This window comes from Osmerus eperlanus, chromosome 27 (genome assembly GCF_963692335.1).
Source record: "Osmerus eperlanus chromosome 27, fOsmEpe2.1, whole genome shotgun sequence".
Taxonomy (NCBI): Eukaryota; Metazoa; Chordata; class Actinopteri; order Osmeriformes; family Osmeridae; genus Osmerus; species Osmerus eperlanus.
Genome location: NC_085044.1, coordinates 7291336 through 7316879, shown reverse-complemented (window position 1 = coordinate 7316879; position 25544 = coordinate 7291336). Strand labels below are relative to the sequence as shown.

General features: G+C 48.1%; 1 protein-coding gene across 2 annotated transcripts; it reads right to left on the bottom strand.

Moving 5' to 3' along the window:
• Nucleotides 1-888: 888 nt before the first annotated feature.
• rad50 (RAD50 homolog, double strand break repair protein) lies at nt 889-25460 on the bottom strand. 2 transcript variants are annotated; one of them, XM_062453567.1, is made up of 30 exons: nt 25194-25460; nt 24765-24848; nt 24138-24295; nt 23473-23658; nt 22758-22962; nt 21978-22106; nt 19196-19361; nt 18065-18123; nt 17723-17857; nt 17186-17392; nt 16380-16562; nt 14239-14396; nt 13849-14024; nt 13271-13508; nt 12196-12385; nt 11928-12054; nt 11608-11801; nt 11225-11335; nt 10998-11090; nt 7771-7884; nt 7418-7545; nt 6873-7097; nt 5334-5419; nt 5042-5184; nt 4792-4925; nt 4238-4467; nt 2974-4183; nt 2531-2578; nt 2164-2259; nt 889-1562 (listed from the first exon to the last, which is right to left on the bottom strand). In XM_062453567.1, exons 1-26 carry the CDS (start codon nt 25320-25322, stop codon nt 4281-4283), a joined length of 3945 nt encoding a protein of 1314 aa, XP_062309551.1. In that variant the 5' UTR covers nt 25323-25460; the 3' UTR covers nt 889-1562; nt 2164-2259; nt 2531-2578; nt 2974-4183; nt 4238-4280. The 2 variants fall into 2 exon arrangements, with proteins under 2 accessions (XP_062309551.1, XP_062309549.1); XM_062453565.1 differs by having other exon boundaries at nt 2974-4467.
• Between the last annotated feature and the right edge of the window lie 84 nt (nt 25461-25544).

Sequence of the window (25544 nt, the reverse complement as noted above, 5' to 3'; positions counted from 1 at the left end):
AGAGTTAAATTTTGAGGATGCTGAGGGGTGTGGGCTGAGGGAGTGAGAGAGACTTCACTGCCCTCTGCATTACAGGTTACATTGCTGATGAAACTGGACTGTTCTTGTCTCCACAAATCTTAATTTAACCCCCCCCCCCACACACACACACACTGTAACAGTATAATACAGCTTGTGTATAATTTAGCAGCGCTCCATTATCTAGGCGGCCAGAGATAGCAGAGGAAGTGACTCAGAGATAACCCACCCTGGCGGGTCTCGTCAGGAGCAGCACTTAGAATCCTGGGCTACGTGTCGTCTCCTCCTCAACACTTGGGGGGGGCGGGGGGGGGGGGAGGGGGATAGGTAGGCAGGTAGGCAACATAGCTTGAGTGGTGGGGCGTATTAACAGCAAATGGAGGGCTGAGTGGAGGAGAGAAGAGGATCGGAAAGGAGAGGATAGGGAAAGAAGAGGAGGGGATTGTAAAGGAGGGGGAGAGGTGAGGAGGGGATAGGACAGGGAAAGGGGAGGAGTGGAGAAGAAAGGAGAGGAGGATTACAAACCCCTCCAAGGCGTAGGGAGGGGGGTAAAGCTCAGAGAAGAGGCAGGCATTGCCTCCTCACTCCTCACGCTTCTCCTATCCACACCCCTCACCTGACGCCTCCTCACCCCCTCACAACACTCCACACCCTTCTCCCTCCTCATTACTCTACACCCCTCTCTCCTCCCGCCCCCCTACAGGTCCTCCTTGGGGATGGCCCTGGAGCTAAATAGCCCAAGGCATCACACAGAGAGGAGCCAGGGGGGTGTGTGGGGATGTGTGAGTGTGTGTGTGTGTGTGTAAGATTATTTGTCTGTATGATTAACAAAGGTAGACAAACACAGAAAGAACTACACACCCTCTGAAATCATATGCAAAAGAACTTTAATATTTTTTCAGTTTTTACCAAACATCAAAGTTGACTGAATGTGTCATGTGTGTAAGAATAAATATAGTTTGTATGAAATTGATATATCACATTAATTAATATAACTTAAATATAGATTAAAAACATTGGGGCGAACTTGTTTTGAACCACACTGCAGGGCAGCCCCAGAAGAGCATTCTCGTGCTCCCTGATTAACCATCTCCACCTCAAACACTTTAACATATCCACAAGAACCATGTATCAGAGCGTCAGGTTCAATATTAAATACCTCCTGGTGATCAGACTATGTGTGTAAGTTAGAGTGCGTGTCTGTCATAGAGTTTGTGTATATTTGTCTGTTAGAGTGAGTGTGTGTTGGCTAGAGTGTGTATATGTATGTGTGTGTGTGTGTATGTATGCATTTGCCAGTTTGTGTTTCAATGCTACTTGGCTTTACTGGAGAAAACCTTCTGAGCACAGAGCACCAGTTGATTCAGAAGCTCCCTCAGCTTCATGTCATTCCCTGAGTTCTGATGTTCTGGAACCTTTCCCTGACCTTTTGGAACCTTTCCCTGATGTTCTGGAACATTCCCCTGACCCTTTGGAACCTTCTTCTGATGTTCTGGAACCTTCCTGGGTTTCTTCTGGTTCCCAGGCTTTGCTGTGAAAAAGCTCTGTAGAAGAAGGAGCCAGGGGACAAGTCAGACCCAGAATACACCACAAAACACACACCAGACATCACATAACCAAACACACCAGATAACTAACACACACCACATAACACACACCACATAATTAACACACACACACTACATAACAAACATACACCACACCACAAAACACACATCATACATCTCATAACTAACACGCCACATAACTAACACACATCATACAAATAACACAAACCACATAACACACACCACATAACTGTACTAACAGACACTAACATACGCCACATAACACACACATAACTGTAATACACTAAATCACACCACATAACTCAACTGTAACATACACACATATGCACCCATTTCTCCTTTGTGAATCAATTAACCATATATCAATAAATCAATCGATTGAGAAAGTTGTTTGTCAGGGAATGAGTGCATGAGAGTGTGTGGATGTGAGAGAAGGGAATATGTGGAGTGGAGGAGTGTTTGTTTCAGAGGTTGTGTATTGTGAGTGTGCTGAGTGTGTCAAGTGTAGGTGTGTGTTGAGTGTTTTTAGTGCAGGTGTGTTTAGTGCAGTCGTATGCATGTGTGCGTATATAGGTACCGTGTTGTTGTTGAGGATGTGATTCAGGTAGTGTGACAGTTTTCTTCCCCCTTCCCACTTGGCCAGGATGGTCCTGGCTTGGCTGAAGAACTCTCGCTGAACACAGGAAGAAACCCTCTGGTTCAGTTACTACAGCTGATGTCAGTGTGAGTTTGGAGAAAGCACCGAATCGTACTAGTGCAATCCCCACCATTGTCATGACTAGTTATACCAGAGAGGAAATAAGGGGAGATGAAAAGAGAGGAGAAAAGGAGAGTTGAAGAGATGAGATGGGAGCATGAGAGGAAATAAGGGGAAATGAGGAGAGAGAAAAGGAAAGGAGATGAAGACAGGAAATAAGGGGGGAGAGTAATGTGGGGTGGGTTACCTCACAGTTCAGGTGTGTGATGTCAGAAACCCAGTTCTCCAGTTTTGCCTGTCACACACACAACAGAGGATCTTCAATAACACTGTGTAGATTGTGTGTTAATACAGGAGTATGTGGGTGTCTTTGTAAATGAGTGTGGTGTGTGTGTGTTTAGGTGAAATCAAATCACATCTTATTTCTTGTCGTTCCACAGAGGGCTTCACAGATGCCTTCAGATCAGCACCTAGAACCAACTTAGAACCTCTGATCACCTTCAAGTACCTATATTAATGAGCTGGTTGGCAGTCAGGTGACAGGGTTAGAGAGAGAACCCAGAGGAAAAGATCTCTCCAGGGATGCCAGACCCTGAGCCCCAGTCTGCCGGCCATCGACTAGAAGAGTGCTAAGATGTTTCGGTCATTCGGTGAATGACCACAATCACCTCAGTGACCTTGGACCGTTACCTGGTTTGTGCCGACCGTGTGGTTGGCCTCCCTGATAAGCTCTTCCAGGGCCATCCTGCTGACGTTGACCTCAGGCAACGACCTCACTGACCGGGCCTCCGCCAACTCCACGGTGACGAGGACAAGGAAGAGGGCAGGTATCTTCATCCTAGCGCTGAGGTATGTCAAGGCGGGTTTTTGGAGACTGAGCGTCGTCGTGGCGATGGGAAGTCAAGTGTCTTGGCTGATACGAGAATGTTTGAACTCAGAAGAACAACACGCGGGTTTATATGCATAACACCCAGGATGCCGTGCGGTTGATTATTCTCCCCACCTCAAAAGAACTTTTACTGCAGTGTCAGTAAATAGCCACATATGGAGAGGATAAGCTGTCGTCATAATCTTGATGATGTGGTTAATGTAGAAGAGAAGAGAGAGAAAATTCTTTGAAGACCGGACCGGTGTGTGGTTAGTTACTGACTTATCAGGCAGCAATCAACGAAATCTATTTGCTCGCCCGAATTGCGCACTCACACATATACGCTTCACTAAACATACAAAATAACAATTAGGGTACCGATTTCAACTTTAACAGAATTACAGTACAGATATGAACTTAACAAACAGGGTGAACCAGGAAGAGGACAGAAGCATCAGCGTTCAAAAGCAGACTTTTAGTTCCAACAGTAAACAGTCTGGACTTTCAAAGTAAACATTTCAGTTTAGTCGGAGAGTGTGTATGATTATGTGTATGTACATGTGTGTATATTGGTCTGTTTGTGTGCATATATGCCCATCTATGTGTGCAAGTCTGCACGTGTGAGCATATGTCTGTGTATGTCTGCCTGTGTGTATGTCTGCCTGTGTACATGTGTCTGCCTGTGTGTATGTGTCTGCCTGTGTGTATGTGTCTGCCTGTGTGTATGTCTGCCTGTGTGTATGTCTGCCTGTGTGTATGTGTCTGCCTGTGTGTATGTGTCTGCCTGTGTGTATGTGTCTGCCTGTGTGCATGTGTCTGCCTGTGTGCATGTGTCTGCCTGTGTGTATGTGTCTGCCTGTGTGTATGTGTCTGCCTGTGTGCATGTGTCTGCCTGTGTGCATGTGTCTGCCTGTGTGTATGTGTCTGCCTGTGTGTATGTCTGCCTGTGTGTATGTGTCTGCCTGTGTGCATGTGTCTGCCTGTGTGTATGTGTCTGCCTGTGTGTATGTCTGCCTGTGTGTATGTGTCTGCCTGTGTGCATGTGTCTGCCTGTGTGCATGTGTCTGCCTGTGTGTATGTGTCTGCGTGTGTGTATGTGTCTGCGTGTGTGTATGTGTCTGCGTGTGTGTCAGTGCAGGTAGGAGGACAGCGAGGCCACGCTGCACTTGGTGATCTCGGAGTACTGCTCCGGGGTCTTCTTGATGCGGTAGAAGTGCTCCACATAGTTGGAGCGTCCCAGTAGCTCCACAAAGTCCTCGTCATGGGTGATGATCAGCAACTGGAAGTTACGCTGGCGGGAACGAGACTTGATTATCCTGGAGGGGGGAAGAGAGAGGAATGATGGTTTAGTGACACTTTAGCCATCAGGGGTGGGGGATGTTTTTGATTTGCCGTGTTGATCCTGGAGGGGGCCGGGGGGGACCCCTTTAGTGATGTGTAGCTGGGGGTGCATTGGATTCGATTCTGTCACCCTCCCCTGTCACCGGAGTTGGCCTACTGCATGTGTTCCCAGGGGGTATTACATTTGAGATTTGAGTTAGGGTTCATTCGATTTCACCCACTTTGGGGACCAAGTCAGGGTACATTAGAAAACTATGAAACTATTAACGCTGAGTGAGGGTGCATTAGATTCGTCTTACTCTATGAGAGCGTGGGCCAGGGACTCGATGTTCTCGCGGTCCAAGTTGGTGGTGGGCTCATCCAGAGCCAGAATACCACAGTTCAGACAGAAGGTTTCAGCCAGGGCCAGGCGGATGATGAGGGAGGCCAGCACCTACACAAACACACGAGGATGGAGTTGAACATTCAGATATGACATTCCTATCAGAGGAAGACACCGTTTTGTTACCCACAGGAAGTAGGCATTTGTAACAGGAAGTGCGTGAGTACCTTCTGTCCGGCGCTGCAGCGCCCCCTCATGTCCAGGGCGGTGTCACCCTTCACCATGACAACACGGTAGTTGTAGGTTCTCCTCTTCACCCCGGCAGATGAGTTGTCGTCCACATCAGACCTGATCTCCACATACTCTATATCTGGAGAGGAGGTGAGGGGTTAAACCCGATCGACATAATCTATATCTGGAGGGAGGTAGGGGTTAAACCTGTTCACATATTCCATTAGGATCTGGTTTACTAGGGATCTGGTTTAGAAGGGATCTGGTTTAGAGCTGTAACAAGATCACCTTGTCCCCTGTAGGTGCTCCTCCAGAGATCCCTGATGATCTTGTTGATCTCATCCATCTTCATACTGTGGAACTTCATTATAGATCTGAACAGAGGAGGGAAGAGGAGGAGAAAAAGAGGAGGAGAGAGGTGGACGAGAAAGGAGAGACCAGAGCAGTAAAAAAATTAAAGTTTGAACTGATTTGGTAATCAATTTAACAATACAAAGGGCAGTATGGTTGCAAAGTTACTACCCTAAAATGTCCCCTAAAAAGCTATAAATGAATTGCTGGGTCTTAAGGGGATAAGACCTCAGTCAGCATTCATGATAATTCCACTAATCCTTTATCTAGTGGGAGAGAAAGAGGAAGGGAGCGAGAGACAGAGAAAAGAGAGACAGGTGGAGATGAGAGGGAGAAGAGAGACAGACACACCCACACAGGGAGAGAAAGACAGAGATGGAAGGAGAGAGAGACAGATAGACGGAGAGACAGAGATAGGGAGATGTCTATCTGAGGCCTAGAAGAGGTGTATCAGCAGTTACAAGGAGCTGGTGAGGCAGCTACCAGCCAGTAGATACTATCACCCCATCTGCTCACACACCACCCGAGACCAGGACCCGCACTAGTCCCAGTCCTGCACTAGTCCCAGTCTCCAGACCCGCACTAGTCCCAGTCCTGCACTAGTCCCAGTCTCCAGACCTGCACAAGTCCCAGTCCTGCACTAGTCCCAGTCATGCACTAGTCCCAGTCCCCATACCAACACCAGTCCCAGGACAAGGCCCCAGGCCCACGACATAAACAGGCCCCTTGCGTCATAAGACGTACAGTCAAACTAATCACCACAAGCTTTCACAGCAGCCTAGAAATGACACTGAGAATGCTGACAGAAGCTTGTTTCCTTTCTCACGATGATCAGCGATGCTAACCGCCATCACTGGAGCCTGAGTCATTTCTGAACCTCAGGACTTTGTCTCTGATTGGCTGATAAGGCATCACACTGTTCTTCTCCGGAGGCTCCGCCCCTTTTCATAATACAGGCGCCCATCTCATTTGGTGTGACCTTATATGTAGTTACACATCCTCCTAATCTTCTACCTCCTCCTACTCATTATAGTCATCTCTATCATGCAATCCCTTCACTATGTTCTCTCTGCACAACTCCAAGGCCTATCTCTCCATCAGTTTTACTGCGAAATTCATGTCTTGTCTGATGGACAGAACTGTATCTATAAAACCCAAGCACACAGAAAGTTGACTCAGCAGTAGTTTTTACTGCTGCTGTCCTGTTGAAAGTTCCCCTAACCTCTCCTCCTAACTCCTCCTCTTCAACCTCTCCTCTCCTCCTAACTCCTCCCCTTCAACGTCTCCCGTCCTCCTAACTCCTCCCCTAACCCCTCATCTACTCCTAACTCCTCACTGACCTCTCCTCCTAACTCCTCCCAACTCCTCCCCTGACCTCTTCTAAACTCCTCCACTAAACCTCTCCTCGCTTCCCCCTCTACCCCTTATCTTCCCTCCATCCCACCATCCACCCCTCCGTTCCTCTCCCTCACTCACTGGTCCAGGGCCTTGTAGTACACTTCCAGGTCTTTGTTGGCCAGCTCCGTGGTTCTCATGACAATGAGCTTGTCTCGGTAGCGCTCGTCGGCCTGGCCGTACTGATCCTCTCGCAGCTCCTTCCGGAAGCGGAGGATCTCCTCTTCGAAGCCCTTCTGCCGCCCCAGAGCCACGCTGCGGCTAAGCTTCATCTTCTCCACACGCCGCTCCGACTCCTGGCGCTCCCTGGAGGGTGAAGAGAGGAGAGGAGGAAGGAGGAGGGGGAGAAAAGGAGTGGGGTAGGAGGTGAGAGGACAAGGTTACGAGGGGGTAAATAGAAGAAGAGGGGGAAGAAGAAGGGGTAAGAGTCAGGGAGAGTGGGAGAAAAGGTGTGGGGTAGGAGGTGTGAGAAGGTAAATTAGGAGGAGAAGAAGAGGGGGAAGAACAGGGGTGGAATGCATCTGAACTTGAAGAAGAATTGAAAAACGTGTGGAGGATTTTCCAGGAGGTCATGTAGTATGTGTGCAGCAAAATCAGGGGGCATCCCTGGGTGGAGTTATCCTCACGTGCGCAGCTTGAGGACCTGCATGTTGCCCATCTCCTGCAACAGCGTCTGCCGCCTCACTGTCACCTCCTTCAGCTCCTCCACACGCTTCCGCAGGGTCAGGTTGTCCTGCAGGCTGCGCTCCTGGACCTGCCAATGCAAACGCACCCAACCATAGTCTCACTAATAATGAAGGTGTTAGGCTAGTTTGCAAAACAGTAATGGTCAAAGCTAGCTATCAAGATAGCGATGATGTTAGGCTAGTTAGCTAGATTACAATGGTGTTAACTAGATTGTAATGATGCTAGGCTAGCTCGACTATGATGTTGCTGGACAAGCCAACTAGATAGCGATGTTGATGGGGTAGTTAGCTACCCTCTGTGTGTCAATGTCCTGTCTGATGTTGCCCATCTCCTTGCTGATCTTGTCTTTCTGCTTCTCTGCTTCATGCAGATTGCTACTGGTCTCCCGGAGCTCAGTCTCTTTTTGCTGCAACAACAACATCAGCCAGACCACGATCAAAAACTTTGAATACATTTACATTAAATTGCCGTAATTTAACAGACAGTTTTATCCAAAGTGACATACAAACAGTGCATATACATAGAAAGTACATCAGAAAACCATGACAATAGAAGTGTGTAGTTCTAACAGTATTGTCAAGGAACGGAGAACGGGACCTTTTACAATAAAACCATTGTACCAAAAACAAGCACACAAAACTGACCCCAAATACTCCCAATTGATGGATGTGTGAGTTAATATCTATTTACAGAACATCCGGAAAGTATTCATAGCGCTTCACTTTTTCCACGTTACAGCCGTATTCTAAGTTGGATTAAAACATTTTTTTTCCTCAAAATTCTACACACAATACCCCATAATGATAACATGAATAACATTTTGTTGAAGTTTTCCCAAATCTATTAAATCTATAATAAACTTTAAAAAAATCACATGTACACCAGTTTTCAGCCTTTGCCATGACTTTCAAAATTCAGCTCAGGTTCATCCTGTTTCCACTGATCATCCTTGAGATGTTTCTACCACTTGATTGGAGTCCACCTGTGGTAAATTCAGTTGATTGGACATGATTTGGAAAGGCACACACTTGTCTATATAAGGTCCCACAGTTGACAGTGCATGTCAGAGCACAAACCAAGCCATGAAGTCTGTAGACTTCTGAGACAGGATTGTACATTTACATTTAGTCATTTAGCAGACGCTCTTATCCAGAGCGACTTACAGTAAGTACAGGGACATTCCCCCGAGGCAAGTAGGGTGAAGTGCCTTGCCCAAGGACACAACGTCAGTTGGCATGACCGGGAATCGAACTGGCAACCTTCGGATTACTAGCCCGATTCCCTCACCGCTCAGCCACCTGACTCCCATTGATTGTCTGAGATCTGGGGAAGGGTACAGGAAAATGTCTGCAGCATTGAAGGTCCCAATGAGTACAGTGGCCTCCATCAACCGTAAATGGAAGAAGTTTGGAACCACAAGGACTCTTCCTAGAGTTAGCCGCACGGCCAAACTGAGTGATCGGGGAAGAAGGGCTTTAGTCAGGGAGGTGACCAAGAACCCGATGGTCACTGATAGAGCTTCAGTGTCTTCTGCTCCCCTACCAACATCCACACTGACCACCTACCTGGAGGAGATAGAGGCGTGGATGAAGCTCAACTTTCTTCAGTTGAATAGTTCCAAAACGAAAGCCTACGTCTCCCTTTCTGCTTCTGTCACCAATCTGGGTGTTAAAACACTCACCCTGGCAGATGCAGAGAAGCTTGTCCACGCCTTTGTCTCCTCAAGGCTGGACAATTGTAATGCACTCATCGGGATCTCTGGCAAGAGCATCCAGGGACTGCAATACATCCAGAACAGCGCTGCCAGGATCCTGAGGAGGGTGCGCAAGTACGATCATGTCACCACCATCCTGAGATCTCTTCACTGGCTCCCTGTCCCATTCAGAATTGAATATCAGGTCTCCCTCCTCACCCACCAGTGCCTTCACGGACATGTCCCCCTTTACCTACAGGCACTCCTCACCCCCCAGATTTGAGATTGCTTTAATGTAAAGTGCAATACAAATAAAATGTATTATTATTATTAGCGTTGCTCTGCGGAGAGGAGAAACTTCCAGAAGGGCAACCATCTCTGCAGCACTCCACCAATCAGGCCTGTATGGCAGAGTGGCCAGATGGAAGCCACTCCTCAGTAAAAGGCACATGACAGCCCGCCTGGAATTTGCCAAAAGGCACCTGAAGGACTCTCAGACCATGAAAAACTAAATTCTCTGGTCTGATGAAACAAAGATTGAACTTGTTGGCCTGAATGCCAAGCGTCATGTCTGGAGGAAACCAGGCATCACTCATCACCTGGCCAATACCATCCCTACAGTGAAGCATGGTGGTGGCAGCATCATGCTGTGGGGATGTTATTCAGCGACAGAAACTGGGAGACTAGTCAGGATTGAGGGAAAGATGAATGCAGAAATGTACAGACATCCTTGATGAAAACCGTCTCCAGAGTGCTCTGGACCTCAGACTGGGGCGAAGGATCATCTTCCAACAGGACAACGACCCTAAGCACACAGCCAAGATGACAAAGGAGTGGCTTCGGGACAACTCTGTGAATGTCCTTGAGTGGCCCAGCCAGAGCCCAGACTTGAACATCTCCAGAGAGATAAATGGCTGTGCACCGAAGCTCCCCATCCAACCTGATGGGAGCTTGAGAGGTCCTGCAAAGATGAATGGAAGAAACTGGCCAAATATTTGTGTGCCAAGCTTGTAGCTTCATACTCAAAAAGACTTGAGGCTGTAATTGCTGACAAAGGTGCTTCAACAAAGTATTAAAGGTCCCATGACATGAAATGTTCACTTTTTAGGTTATTTAACATTAATATGAGTTCCCCTAGCCTGCCTTTGGCCCCCCAGTGGCTTGAAATTTCGATAGGTGTAAACCAAGCCCTGGGTGTTCTTCTCCGCCTTTGAGAAAATGAAAGCTGAAACGCTCTGTTGCTGGTTTTATGATGTCATAAGAGCGAAGGTTACCTCCCCTTTCTCTGCTTTGCACGCACAGAATTTGGCCCACCAATGACAACATCATGAAACATCATGGCTTGCAAACGACCGAAGCATGGCAGTAAGCCCCGCCTCTTTCTTCCTCATCGCATTTAAAGCTACAGACACAGAAACAGAACGTCCTGAGGAAAGCTCATTGTGGGACTGCTCGTAGTGGCTGTAATTCTGCACCAAAGCTGAATTTCGGGAAAGAAACTTCAGATACAGTATTAGGGGACCACTAAGGCCTATATAAAAGCATCCAAAAACAGCATGTCATGGGATCTTTAAGCCAAGTGAATACTTAAGTATATGTTAACTTTTCATTCTTAATTTGTGCAAATCTATTAAAAATATACAACTTTTTTCACTTTGTCATTATGGGGTATTGTGTGTAAAATTGAGGAAAAAATGAATTGAATCCATTTTGGTATAAGGCTGTTAAATAACAATGTGTAAAAAATGAAGCGCTGTGAATACTTTCCGGGTGCACTGTATGTTTGATTGAGGATGAAAGTTGAGATTGAGGGATGAAGGTACAACCTCTTTATATTTCTCTTTCCCCTCCTGTGTGTATTTGGTGATATCTCTCTCCTGCAGAGTGATGTTCTTCACTTTGTCTCTGATGGCGTTGATCTGGGACAGACAGGAGAACACCAGGGTTACACTAGACAGCAGGGAGAAGGGGAAAGAGGGACAGAGATAGAGAAAGACGTAGAGAGGGACGGTCGGGGAGAGAGAAAGGGAGAGCGTGAGAGAGACCAGCGTACCTTCTCCTGGTCCTGCTCTTGTCTCTGTCGTCTCCTCTCCACCAGATCCTTTTTCTCTTGCTGCAGTTTCTCCAGAGCTGAGGCTAAAGGAGTCAATTGCTCCCTGGCCTCCTACACACACATTTTGAACATATGTTAACAACAATAACTCTCCACATTTCCTAACCTATATCTCTCTGCAGAGCATGTATCTCGGTAGTGTACCAACGTGTATCTCAGTAGTGTGCTAACCTGTAGCTCTCTCTAGAGAGCCTGTATCTGGTGGTATCTTGGTAGTGTATTAACCTTTATCTCTCTCTGGAGAGCCTGTATCTCAGTAGTGTGCTAACCTGTAGCTCTCTCTAGAGAGCCTGTATCTGGTGGTATCTTGGTATTGTATTAACCTTTATCTCTCTCTGGAGAGCCTGTATCTCAGTAGTGTGCTCCACGCTGGCCTCCTCCAGCTGGCGTCGCTTCTGCATGTGAGCGGAGAGCAGCAGCTTCTGGGCCCGCGTCTCGTTCACACTGCCCTTCAAGCTCTGAATCTGCTCCTGCTGGTCAGAGATCTGCTTCCTCTTCAACTCCATACGGCTGCTAACTGGACACACACACACACACACACGCAGGGATGGACACACAAGGGTGTGAAAGAGTGCCATACAGGTGTCCAGGCAGTGCTGTGTGTGTGTGTGTGTGTGTGTGTGTGAGCGAGAGAGTGTCGTACTGGTGTCCAGGCGGTGCTGTGTGTCCTGTTTCTCCAGGTTGACCTGCTGCATGGTTCTGCTCAGGTCCACTCCCTGCAGCCTAGCACTCTGCTGGGCCAGCCTCCTCTCTACCTCCCTCAGCTCCAGCTGGAGGCACACACACAGACACACACACACCGAGGACAGTCAGAAAAGAGGTATAGAAGGGTTAAGAAAGGAAAGATCTCTGGTCCGGTCTGGGCATGTGCGTGAAGTTTTCTGTGTGTGTGTGCGTGTGTGTGTCAGTACCAGGTAGCGGTCCATCAAGGAGACATCCTGCAGGCAAGCCTTGGCGCTGTCCTCCTCGGAGCACAGAGAAGAGAGGCTCTCCTCCTGCTCCTCCGCCTCTACCCGCAGCCTCTCCAGCTCCCGGCCCAGCGCCTGCACCCGGCCACGCAGCTCCGGGAGTTCCCGCTCCTGCAGGGACACCAGGGACTGTCTGGAGCGGGGGCAAGAGGAGTGTGTGGAGATGGCGAGAGGGGGTATAGAAGGAGGGGCGGGGCAGAGGGAGAGAGGGAAGAGGGGGTGGGGCTAGGGAGAGGGGGGCAGGAGGGGAGAGAGAAAGGGAGGAGAGCAGAGATGGAGGGGGACGGGCAGAGGGAGAGACGGGGGCGGGGACAGGGAGGGATGGGGTGCGGGAGGGGAAAAGGGAGGTCGGAGAAAGCAGGGGTGGGGGACGGGGAGAGGGAGTTAAAACCTGGGTTGTACACTGCACATCTGAACGCTGAAACATCAAACGGGGGGATTGGGCGGCTGATGCTCAGGGGGTAGAGAGGCTCGTCGGTTAATCGCAGGGTTAGCGGTTCGACTCCTCCAGGTCATGCGCTGAAGTGTTCTTGAGCAAGACATCGAACCCCAAGTTGCTCCCGATGGGCAGGCTAGTGCCTCGAGTGTACGAGTGTGAGTGTGAATGGGGTGAATGAGAGGCAAATAACGTAAAGCGCTTTGAGTGCCGCTAAGGTAGACAAGCGCCATATAAATGCAGTCCATTTATCAAACGTGTCTGTTGAAGGTATAGATGGATGAGTTGAGTCACAGCAGAGAGAAAGCTCCTGTTCAGATACAGATATGGACGTCTGTCTCCACCCGGGGGCAGAAACTGGAACTACACGCAAGCCTTTCATCCAGCCCAGTGCTAGGGTATAGGAAACAGGATGTAGGAACCTAGAGACTAGGAACCAGGACCTAGGAAACTAGGGAGTAGGAACCAGGATCTAAGGAACTAAGGAGTAGGAACCAGGAGCTCGGAAACTTGGGAGTAGAAACCAGGATCTAAGGAGCCAGGGTCACCCAACCCCCCCCCCACCCCCACCCCGACCCTGACCTGACAGGTTTGAGAGCCATGATGTCGTCCCTCTTCCTCTCCTTCCTGCGGAGGTCCTGCTCGGCGCTCTTCAGCTTGTCTGGGACGAGGCGCAGCTTGGCCTGCATGTCCCCCACCACCTCCTGCAGCTCTCCCTCCGAGGGGAAGGTGCGCTGGCACACGGGGCAGCAGGGCTCGCCCTCCTCTGTCAGCTGGCTGATGAACTGGCTGTACACCGCAGTGGCCCCTGCCAACATGGCTGTGACACACCAACGGCACGTTAACATGGTGACACGCGCGCAAACGTGCTACACGCACGCACGCGTTGACGTGCTACACGGATGCGTTAACACGCATAACACGCGCGTTACGTGTTACACGCGCGCGCACACACACACACACGACGGCATGGCCCCAAAAAACATGGGTACACACACACACACACGTCAAGGTGCTACACAAACACGCTACTGTGACCCCTGCCAACATGGATGCACACACGCACACACACACGTTAACATGTTACACATACACACCGCTGTGACCCCAAAAAACATGGCTGCACACACACATATATATAGATCCTCCCCCCCACACACCCCTCTGTTTGGAGGTCTTGTCCAGGTCGTCCTGTAGTCTGGACAGATCGTGCTCCAGACCCTGGCTCCCACACATGGCAGACAGCTGCTCCTCACAGCTGGCCAGCTGCTGCTCCTTACTCCTCAGCTCTGCAGCGCTGTGGCTCCTGTTCTGCTCCCCCGACGCCAACTCCTTACTGCACGCACGCGCGCGCGCACACACACACACATAATAATGAATGGTAAGAGGGATAGATTCACTAGACTGTCTGGCTGACTGATAGAATGACTGGCTAACTGGTAGACTAGCTGGCTGGCTAACTGCTAGACTGGTTGGCTGCCTGACTAGCTGGTAGACTGCCTGACTGACTTGATGCCTGGCTGAACAGCCTCTTGTGTGTGCTGTCATACTTGAGCGAGGCCAGCTTGTCTCTGGTGGCGTGGATCTGGCGGCCGTGGGCGTGGATCCAGTCCTCCAGCTCCTTCTTGTTGGGGAAGTGTCCCATTAGAGTCACCAGCGCCTCCTGGTGCCTGGCCTTGATCTTCCTCACCAGCTCCTCCTTCTCCGCCTGCAGGGGGAGAGGGGCACAGAGGGGCAAATCAGGCAAACCTGTAGGTATGGGACTGGTGTTCCTGTGGTGGGGTGGAGGGGGGCGGTGGCACAAAGCACATTTGAGCACCCCAGAAGTTCACAGTACTTAGCAGTACTTGACAGTAGTTTGCAGTATTTCCTAGTACTTGACAGTAGTTTTCAGTATTTCCTAGAACTTGACAGTAGTTACCAGTATTTGACTGTATTTACTAGTACTTGAAAGTACAGTTAGGTCCATAAATATTTGGACATTGACACAATTTTCATCATTTTGGCTCTGTATACCACCACAATGGATTTGAAATGAAACAATCAAGATGTGCTTTAAGTGCAGACTTTCAGCTTTAATTTCAGGGTATTTACATCCAAATCAGGTGAACGGTGTAGGAATTACAACACATTTGATATGTGGCCCCCCCCTTTTTAAGGGACCAAAAGTAATTGGACAATTGGCTGCTCAGCTGTTCCATGGCCAGGTGTATGTTATTCCTTCATGGGAGTTTGTTATTTAATTGACATGGAGCAGATAAAAGGTCTAGAGTTCATTTCAAGTATGGTATTTGTGTTTGGAATCTGTTGCTGTCAACTCTCAATATGAAGTCCAAAGAGCTGTCACCATCAGTGAAGCAAGCCATCGTTAGGCTGTAAAATCAAAACAAACCTATCAGAGAGATACCAAAAACATTAGGTGTGGCCAAATCAACTGTTTGGTACATTCTTAAAAAGAAAGAACGCACTGGTGAGCTCAGCAACACCAAAAGACCCGGAAGACCACGGAAAACAACTGTGGTGGATGACAGAAGAATTCTTTCCCTGGTGAAGAAAAACCCCTTCACAACAGTTGGCCAGATCAAGAACACTCTCCAGGAGGTAGGCGTATCTGTGTCAAAGTCAAAAATTAAGAGAAGACTTCACCAGAGTAAATACAGAGGGTTCACCACAAGATTTAAACCATTGGTGAGTCTCAAAAACAGGAAGACCAGATTAGAGTTTGCCAAAAATCATCTAAAAGAGCCTGTACAGTTCTGGAACAACATCCTATGGACAGATGAGACCAAGATCAACTTGTACCAGAATGATGGGAAGAGAAGAGTATGGAGAAGGGAAGGAACTGCTCATGATCCAAAGCATACCACCTCATCAGTGAAGCATGGTGGAGGTAGTGTTATGGCGTGGGCATGTATGGCTGCCAATGGAACTGGTTCCCTTGTATTTATCGATGATGTGACTGCTGACAAAAGCAGTAGGATGAATTCTGAAGTGTTTCGGGCAATATTATCTGCTCAGATTCAGCCAAATGCTTCAGAACTCATAAGACGGCGCTTCACAGTGCAGATGGACAATTACCCGAAGCATACTGCGAAAGCAACCAAAGAGTTTTTTAAGGCAAAGAAGTGGAATGTTCTGCAATGGCCAAGTCAATCACCTGACCTAAATCCAATTGAGCATGCATTTCACTTGCTAAAGACAAAACTGAAGGGAAAATTCCCCAAGAACAAGCAGGAACTGAAGACAGTTGCAGTAGAAGCCTGGCAGAGCATCACCAGGGACGAAACCCAGCGTCTGGTGATGTCTATGGGTTCCAGACTTCAGGCTGTCATTGACTGCAAAGGATTTGCAACCAAGTATTAAAAGTGACAATTAGATTTATGATTATGTTAGTTTGTCCAATTATTTTTGGTCCCTTAAAAAGGGGGGGGCCACATATAAAATGTGTTGTAATTCCTACACCGTTCACCTGATTTGGATGTAAATACCCTGAAATTAAAGCTGAAAGTCTGCACTTAAAGCACATCTTGATTGTTTCATTTCAAATCCATTGTGGTGGTATACAGAGCCAAAATGATGAAAATTGTGTCAATGTCCAAATATTTATGGAACTAACTGTAGTTGCTGTATTTGCATATCACTGCAGGTGGTCCAAGACAGCCACTGGCCCTAGGTGTGAGGGGGGACCCACCTTTTGCTTGCGGAGCATGTCTACCTCCGTGCGGGCACTGGTGTGTGTGGTCAGGGTCTCCATCTCCTGGTCCAGCCTGCGCTGGGTCTGGTCCAGGTCTGCCTTCTCCTTCTGCAGCTCCACCACCTCCGCCCTCAGAGCCTCCACACTGGAGTTCTGCACCGCACTCTGGAGCTCTCGCTCCTGGATGGAGATAAGAGAGAGGGAGGGGGCAGGAGAGGGAGGAGAGGGAGTGAAGCAGGGGATAAGAGAGAGGGAGGGGGAGGAGAGAGTGAAGCAGGGGATAAGAAAGAGGGAGGGGGAGGAGAGGGAGTGAAGGAGGTGATAAGAGAGAGGGAGGGGGAGGAGAGGGAGTGAAGGAGGTGATAAGAGAGAGAAAGGGAGGGAGAAAGTGTCTTGGTAATTTCCATCTCCAGCTTCCCTTTTTCCCTCCCTCCATCCTCATCCTCCCTTCTGCATCCGTCTCTCCCTCTTCGCCTTGGCTAGCTCCATTTCCAGCTCCTGTAGTCTAGACTAGAAGACCCCTCCATCCCCTTCTTCCATCCCCCTCCTGCTACCTCTAGCCTCCCCCCTTCATCAATCCATTCTTCATCCCTCCCTCCCTACATCTCGCCTCCCGCTCCTCCCTCCATCGATCCATCCCCCTCCTCCTACCTCTAGCCTCCTCCCTCTATCAATCCATCCTTCAATCCCTCCTCCTCGCTCTCTACATCTTGTCTCCCCCGCCATCAATCCATCCTCGTGTCCATCCCCCTCCTCCTTCTCCCCTCCCTCCTCCTCTCTTCCTCCCTCTTCCCCCCCCTCACCGCCTTCCCCAGCTCCAGCTCCAGCTCCTGCAGTCTGGTGGAGGATCCCTGCAGGGCGCTCAGCTCCTGGGCGACGTTGCTCAGCTCCTCCTGCCTCTTCTCCAGCAGGCCCGTCTTCAGCTCCACGCTGCTCTCCAGACCCGTCTTCTTGTCCCGCAGCTCGTCCATGCTGCGCTGCTTCTGCTGCTCCCTCTCCTGCAGGTCCCGCTGGGGGGGGGGAAGGAAGAGGGGGAGCACACATACAAACATCATACATACATACATACATGTATACACACACACACACACACACACACATACATACATGTATACACACACACATACATACATACATACATACACACACACACACACACACACACACACACACACACACACACACACACACACACATATATTATACAGAGTACTGAGCAAAGTTCTTAGACTACCAAGATTGTTTTTACATTAATGTTTTGAATGTGTACTTTTTGGTCTTCTGTGTTTGTGCAGTTGTGAACGTCCCTGCTATGCTATTGGACAGGCCAGACTTCTTACCATGATCTGGTTGGCTGCGTCTGTTTCCTGGTCCAGCCTCTCTTTGACCTGGCGCTGGAAGCTTTGCAGCTGGTGTTGGCTGAAGGGGGCGCGGTCGTAACCCTCCATGTCCAGGAATGATGCCAAGGAACGCACCTGGGAGACACACATACACACACATGTGCGCATAGACACGTGTGCACAGACACACACAGGTACATGCTAGGTTTGAGACAGCAGCAATTTCCGTGTTTGCCTGGTGTATGTATGTGTGTGTGTAACTCCTGTTTGTGTGTATATGAGTGAGGCCTGCATGTGTGTAACCGAGTGTTTGTTCGTGTATGACAGCACTGTCCATCTCACCTGAGTATCACGGTTCTTCAGGGTCTGCTGGTGGCGATCTGACTCCAGCTGGAGACCACCTGAGAAGGAGAGGTCATAGTTCACAATCCTACTTAAACAAACCTACCTAGTCAGTCCTACCAACTCCTACCTAGTCAACCCTACCAGGCCCTACCTAGCCAGTCTTAACTCCTAAAGTGGGGGTCAGCAAGGGGAACATTTTAAAACAATTAGAAATAGCATATTTTAGCAAATATTTTAACAAGTAATAAATAGTAGTTAAATTAATGCATGCAAATAAAAAAGCCATCAGCCATTTGATTTTCCATTCACTGTAAGTACGGGAAACCATGTGACATCCGACCAGGAGGACGCATTAGTTGAACTGTCAAGCGACCGAACGTTAAAGACAGCGTTCTCAGCCAAGACACTGGCTGAGTTGGAGAATGAATGAATACTCATGGCCGCGGGAACTAGGGGTGCTGAGGGGGCTGCAGCACTCCCTGACAGCACGAGAATTTAAAATAATATGACTTGAAAATCCACCACCGTGGCACAGCCCCGCAGTAGCGGACTTGCCATCGGGAGCACCTGGAGAAGAATAACGATGGAAAACCAGGCTAAGAAACGTAAGGGTGGGGCTGAAAAATTAAGAGACAAAAAGACATCACCTTCACTAGACAAGGTTTTACCAATTGAAAAACGGCTATGTTTATTTTACACAAAGCTCAAAAACTATTTTGCGCTCAAATAAAGGCCAAAACGCGTGCTCACATTAACTATCGAACTCCCAAACTAGCATCACATCAAACACAGAATGTGCATGCATTAGCAGGTTAGCTGTGGTGGCGTTTACAGGGGCCGGTTCTGGTGGGCCGGTCTGGATCAGATCCAGGGCCTATTTTTACTCCCACGTATACGTAAACCACCTCCGTGGATGCGGGGGTCGCGAGTCACTGGCACCATTATTTTAGGGGTCGTGGGCTGAATTGTTTGGGAACCCCTGAGCTAGAGGACAGGTATATCTCAGTGGTAGAGCATATGACTGCAGATCAAGAGGTCCTAGATTCAACCCCCACCCCCACAGCATGTGCCAAATAACGGAACATGTGGCCCTACATTAGCTACTCCTGCTGACCCAGTGTCCCCCACCTTGCTCCACCAGCAGGTCAGACTTGATGGTGTTAAGTCTCTGACACTCGCGGCCGGCTCTCTCCAGCTCCCTCTGGCAGTCCCCCAGCCTCCTCTCCTTCTCCTTCACCGTGCGCTGGTGGTTCTGGTACATCTCCTGGAGCTCCACGTCCGAGCCCTGGAACACCTGCAGCAACAAACACACATGGGGTACACACACGTCATACACACACACACACGTCTTATACACTAACACAAACATCATATACAAATACCAGTGTTTCCCACACATAGACTAATTTGTGGCGGTACGCCACAGAATCAACACCGGTCGCCACATATTGCGTTTCATTATTCTTTTTTTAAATTCTTTTTTTTACGATATTTAAAACACGCAGCGTATTCGTTCAGCTGCATTTCCTTTCCCTGCTCTCCCTACGTCTCTCTGTCACTCACGCATCTCTCTCTTATACACACACACACACACACACACACAGCCCCTCCCATCCGTGCACACTGCATCTGTCTCCATGAAAACGAGATCATACCTGGAAGCGTGGAAGCTTGGCCTATTTGGTGCAGAGAAGAGGGCTGGCAAAATTCACAAGTTCACGAAAGGTTGGTATCCCCTGAACACCTTTACACAATCACACATTAAAAAGTGCTATAAAAAATATTTTATATTCTGAATACAATGTTGTCAGTGTGTTCATGTTGGAGTCACGACCGACCCTTAGCAAACAAGCGATTGCGCCTTCTTTATAAAGTTAAGTAAACTTTAACTAGTCGCAAGTTTGCGGTAAAATGTGAATCAAATGTAAACGTATTATAAATAATGTTTTGTCATTTTTTTACTCTTACACTGAATGTTTGCTGCTTCAATCCAGATAAGTATTGAAAAGTATTTTCTGGGACTGAAAAAGGCACGTGTTGAGGATGAGGACCAGCCTGAACCGGAGGTATCAGTCTGAAACAGAGCTGAACAGTCCGACCAGTAATTAGTTATGTTATTAATTTGTTTACAAGATTTTCAGGCTTCAACCAGTGCTGCTCAAGCAGAAAGACAGGGTCAGGGAGAGAAAGAGATAGATTTGTTAGGAATTGAAGAAAGAGTAGGAGAGGAGGACAGCATCACAGATTTGTGAAGGTGTGAATAATTTTGTATTAATATAATAAAGTTCTGTGTAATTTATTATTAACGAAGGAATTATTCCCCCCCCCCCCCTCCCCACGGTCAGACACGGGGCGACCCCCCCACCACCACAAATTGCTTTCTAATCTGTGGGAAACACTGAATAGATAATATTCACCAACACACACAGGATACACACACGTCATATACACTGACACACACAATACACGTACATGATCTCTCTAATAATGCCAGGAATCTCTGTGTCTGTCTTTTTTTAGAATGGGATTTTAGGGCAGCAATTTTCCCAGGATTATCTCGAGAACCAGGCACTCTGAAAAGTTCAAATTTTGCAAGTGTCATTTTTATAATACAACAGAGTGCAGGACGTTGTTTGGATAAGCATTGGACATTTTCCAAAAACAATTTTCTGCCAATTTGGCTTGCTCTCTTCGCTCTCGAATCGGCCATCTGAGCTGCACTAAGCTAGCTCTTGTGAGCCAAAACGATATGGATATAGCAAGCCAAAAACGGGCATAACACTTGAACAGTGTTATTTATGTCAGTGCGATACAGAAAATCCAAGACAGTTTTACTGATGAAATACTGTCTAGCTAACTAACAAATACTATATTTAAAGTGGATGGTTTATTGCAGTAAGTGTAGCTGGAATGGTATTACCTACAATTGTTAATGTGTAGACTACACCAGAGCCACAGACAAATAATATTTTTCTATGGCTCTGGACTACACAATGTCACGGTTTAGCCTAGAAAGACAACAGGGATTTTATTTTCATTGCTTTAGGCATCATTATTTGCTGGACAAACTTTCAAATGGCTATTCATATTACTTAATAGTTATTTAGAAGCAAATTCGCTTTTATAACCGATATATCCAGGTTAGCAGTGCTGACTGCTGGCATATGAATAAGCTGCTTTCAAAGGATTTTCTCCATGGATGAAATGCTGGCTAGATAACTGGCTAGATAACTGGCTAGATAACAGAACGACAATATAAAGTGAATATATTTTCAGTTAATTTGTTACATAAATGTATGTGTTGACTGATGTCAAAACTGCCTGCACATTGTAAATGTGCTACAACATTATAATCACCAGCTGCATCACAGACATGGGCACTATTCCTACCACTTTAGCCTCCTTGGTCGTTTTCTTGAGGCAATTGTGATCTGAGAAATATAGGTACCGAAGGCACTAAAAAGAACTGTCATCACCAGCTGCATCAGGAGCACTGCATTATCTATCTATAATTCCAGAAATCTGTGTGTGTCACCAAGATCATGCCCTATCTATAATTTCAGGAAACTGTGTGTGTGTTTCACTGATGTCTTAATCACCGACTGCATCACGGGCACTAGTATACTGTAACACAAACATACACACACGTCATATTCTGTAACACACACCCCACGTCATATACACTAAGACATGCAATATACCCACATATCATGTACACTAATACACACACACACACATCAGAAACACAAATAAACACCATATACACACAAACGTCAAACACAAGCCACATACGCTAGCACATACACATCACATTCTATACTAACACACACGCACACATCGGTAAGACACAAACATCATATGACATATCAGACGAAACACCCACAGGTCCACCTGTACACATCAGACACACCTGCTCCATCTTCTCCTCCAGCTCCTGGTTGTCCTCCTCCATCTGTTTCCTCCTGCTGTCCACGGCCTTGATGTCATTGTCCAGCTTCATCACCTTCCCCAGGTTGTCTTCAATCTCCCCCAGACGCACCTGCAACACACTGCAGTTAGGAACACACATACCCATCTGGAACACAAGCGCATTTAGGAACACAGAAACACACACATGCTTGTGCAACACTGGTGTTTTAGGAACACACAGACACATGCACCTGCAACTAGAGCCCGACCGATATATATCGGCGGGCCGATATCCTCGGCCGATATTGGGCATTTTCCAAACTATCGGTATCGGCATTTATAATGGCCGATAAATGAATATTAATGTTTTTTTTTGTTTTTTTTTAATTGTGTTTTTGTTCAAAGGACTTTAAGTTTCATATCTTAAGTTTGTATTTTTATACATTTTATTTATCAGAAACTGCATTAACATATTATTTTAGTGAGGAAATAATAACAGGAGTCAGGTGGCTGAGCAGTTAGGGAATCGGGCCATTAATCAGAAGGTTGCTGGTTCGATTCCTGGCCATGTCAAATGACGTTGTGTCCTTGGGAAGGCACTTAACCCTACTTGCCTCGGGGAATGTCCCTGTACTTAGTCGCTCTGGATAAGAACTTCTGCTAAAAGTGACTAAATGTAAACTACAAATAACTACTGTTAGGGAAATCAGTTTGTCTTGTTACGCGTTTCTGGATTAACCAATTAACCATCAACCAATGGGGCGTTAGGGGGGTGTCCCACCTCCAGGGGCTCTATCTGGCTTTCTATCTGGCGGACGCTGTCTTTGGAGGAGACCAGCTGGGCCTCCTTGGCCCCCAGCAGGTCCCTGATCTCCTGGGCCTTGTCCTTGTTCTGCTTGAGGTAGCGCAGCTCCAACTGGCACTCCTTCACCAGCGAGCCCTGCTTCCGACGCAGCAGGTGCAGGTGCTCCAAGGCCTTGATGTACCTGGGGGGGGGGGGGGGGGGGGAGGTTATGAGGGGGTCAAGAACAGCATATGGGGGGGAGGGGCAGGACACATAGGGAGGAGACGGGGGAGGCAGGAAGAGCGTGAGAATACCCGGTGCGGTAGGAGGCACACACTGCGTGCATGTCAGGGTACATGAACCAAGCTTGCCTAAAGCACTCCTAGCATTACCAGTTACCCGCAGCACTTTTCAGTTAAGGCGGCCGCCTAAGCAACACACGCCTGCCGCCTTAACTACGTCGTCTTTTATACATTTTTTTAAATAGTGATATCCGCCGTTGTCCTGTTTTCTCACTTCCATTCCAAACCGTGACCAACGCCAGTCTCCCTTCTCTGTAGGACACATTGGAGGACATTTTTTTTGCGCCTACCCCCGGCAAACCCCACCCTACCACCTTAACTAACACATTTTCTGCGGGAAACCCTGATTACTGAACTCCAAATGGATCGCTTGAGTTCAGCCATCCTGCAACACCTATCCGTGGAGCTACCTGGTGGCCGAGAAGATGTCGTCGAACTTCTGCTTGAGGGGCTTGCCCTCGCTGAGCGGCCAGTTGGACTCCTCCTGGTGGCAGAAGATGACGTGGTTGAGCACGGCCTTGGACACGCCCAGTGCCGCCACCATCTCCCGGTCCAGCTCTGCACACTTGGAGCTCAGGCTCACCTTCTCACCGTGCCTGGGGGGGAGGGTTATCACATCTACTGTTAAGGCTAGAGAGAATGAAACAGATAAAGAGGAAGAGAGTATGCGTGAAAGAGAGAGAGAGAGAGAGAGGGGGGGGGGAAAGAGAGACAGAGAAAGGGGGAGAGAAAGAGAGAGAGAGAGAGAGAGAGAGAGAGAGAGAGAGAGAGAGAGAGAGAGAGAGAGAGAGAGAGAGAGAGAGAGAGAGAGAGAGAGAGAGAGAGAGAGAGAGAGAGAGAGAGAGAGAGAGAGAGAGAGAAAGGGACACAGAGACAGAGAGGTAGACTTGGTCCTGGTGATGATGACAGAGAGAGGAGTGGACAGGTGAAGAGAGGAGGAAGAGGAAAGGAGTGGATGGGGGAGAGAAGTGGAGGGAGGAGAGGCTGAGGTGGAAGAGGAGAGGGGAGGGAAGGTGGAAGAGGAGGGGAGAGGAAAGGAGAGGGGAGAGGAGAGAGTGCATGCTAGGTGCCCTACTTGATTCTGGTGATGACTCCCTCCAGGGTTTTAAATGCTGGCTCGCTCTTTTTGCCCTTCTGTGTGCTGAGCATGGACCTCTGCACCGCCACCTTGTCGCCGTTCACATCACTGAATTGCAGTCTGATCTGGGCTCGCACGTCCGTCTCATTGGCATCCTGGCAGACACACACACATGCACGTTACGCAGACACTAGCATGCACGTACAAACAAGCAGTGTTTCCCCTAGGTTTACAGCTTTGGGGGGTGGGGGGGGGACATGGTAGAGACATGTAAGGACAGAAATGACATGCCGTCGTATAAATAAGATAAATAACATAAGGCCATTTAGTTTGTTTAATAAAAGAGCAAGCTATAGACCTGTTTTATAGGAAGGGTAACCTTAAATTACTTATTTTGTGATCTGGCGCTATCTAACAATGTAATTAAACAATGTAATTAAAATAAAAAAATCTTGACCTTCCGGGGGGGGGGGGGGGGGGGGGGGGTGCCGTCACATGTAACAGATCGTTGGCAATGCATCAAGTGTATGTATGTGTATATGTGCACATATGTATACACATATGTATATGTGTATGTATCCCATGTGTGTGTGTGTGTGTACTGTATGTGTGTGTGTGTCTCACCTTTGGGTCGTGTACAAACGTGGATCCCTTACTTCCTGGAGGGAAGTCTCCTGTGGTGATGTACCTCAAACACTCTATAATGGTCTGAGAGAGAGGGAGGAGGGTGGAGGAATAGAGAGGGGAGGATGAGAATTGAGGAAGAGAAAGGGGATGATGAGGGTGGAGGTAGAAAGAGGGGATGATGAGAGTTGAGGAAGAGAGAGGGGAGGATGAGGGTGGAGGAAGAAAGAGGGGAGGATGAGGGTGAAGGATGAGAGAGGGAAAAGATAAGTAGAAAAAGGGAAAGAGAGCGAAGGAGGATGGGGAGAGATGAATGAACACAGTCCTAGGTCATCATAAAGCAAACACATGAACTACAACTCTCAGCATGCCACAATAGCATCAAGACATGATTACAGACATGCCCTGGTCTGACACAGCCGCTCCTACCGTCTTCCCAGCCCCATTGGGTCCGACCAACACAGTCAGAGGACTGAAGAAGATGATGATCTGTTTGTCTTTATCTTCCACTCCGAAGCTTCGCACCCCCAAAATACTCATCTTCTCTATCTTGGACATCTCGCTGCATTTAGTGAGATTTAGCTAGCGACCGCTGGCACGAAACAAAACAGCTGATTAATGCAAACCATACAGTACAGAAAAACCCAATCCATAGCAAAACAGCCCGCTACAGGCACATTATTAGCCAGCTTGCCTTCAAACGACGTGCTAGTAGTCTAGTAGGGACTGCTGTATTGTACCATTACGTGAACGTGTGAGCTAGATATGCAAGTAGTAGGC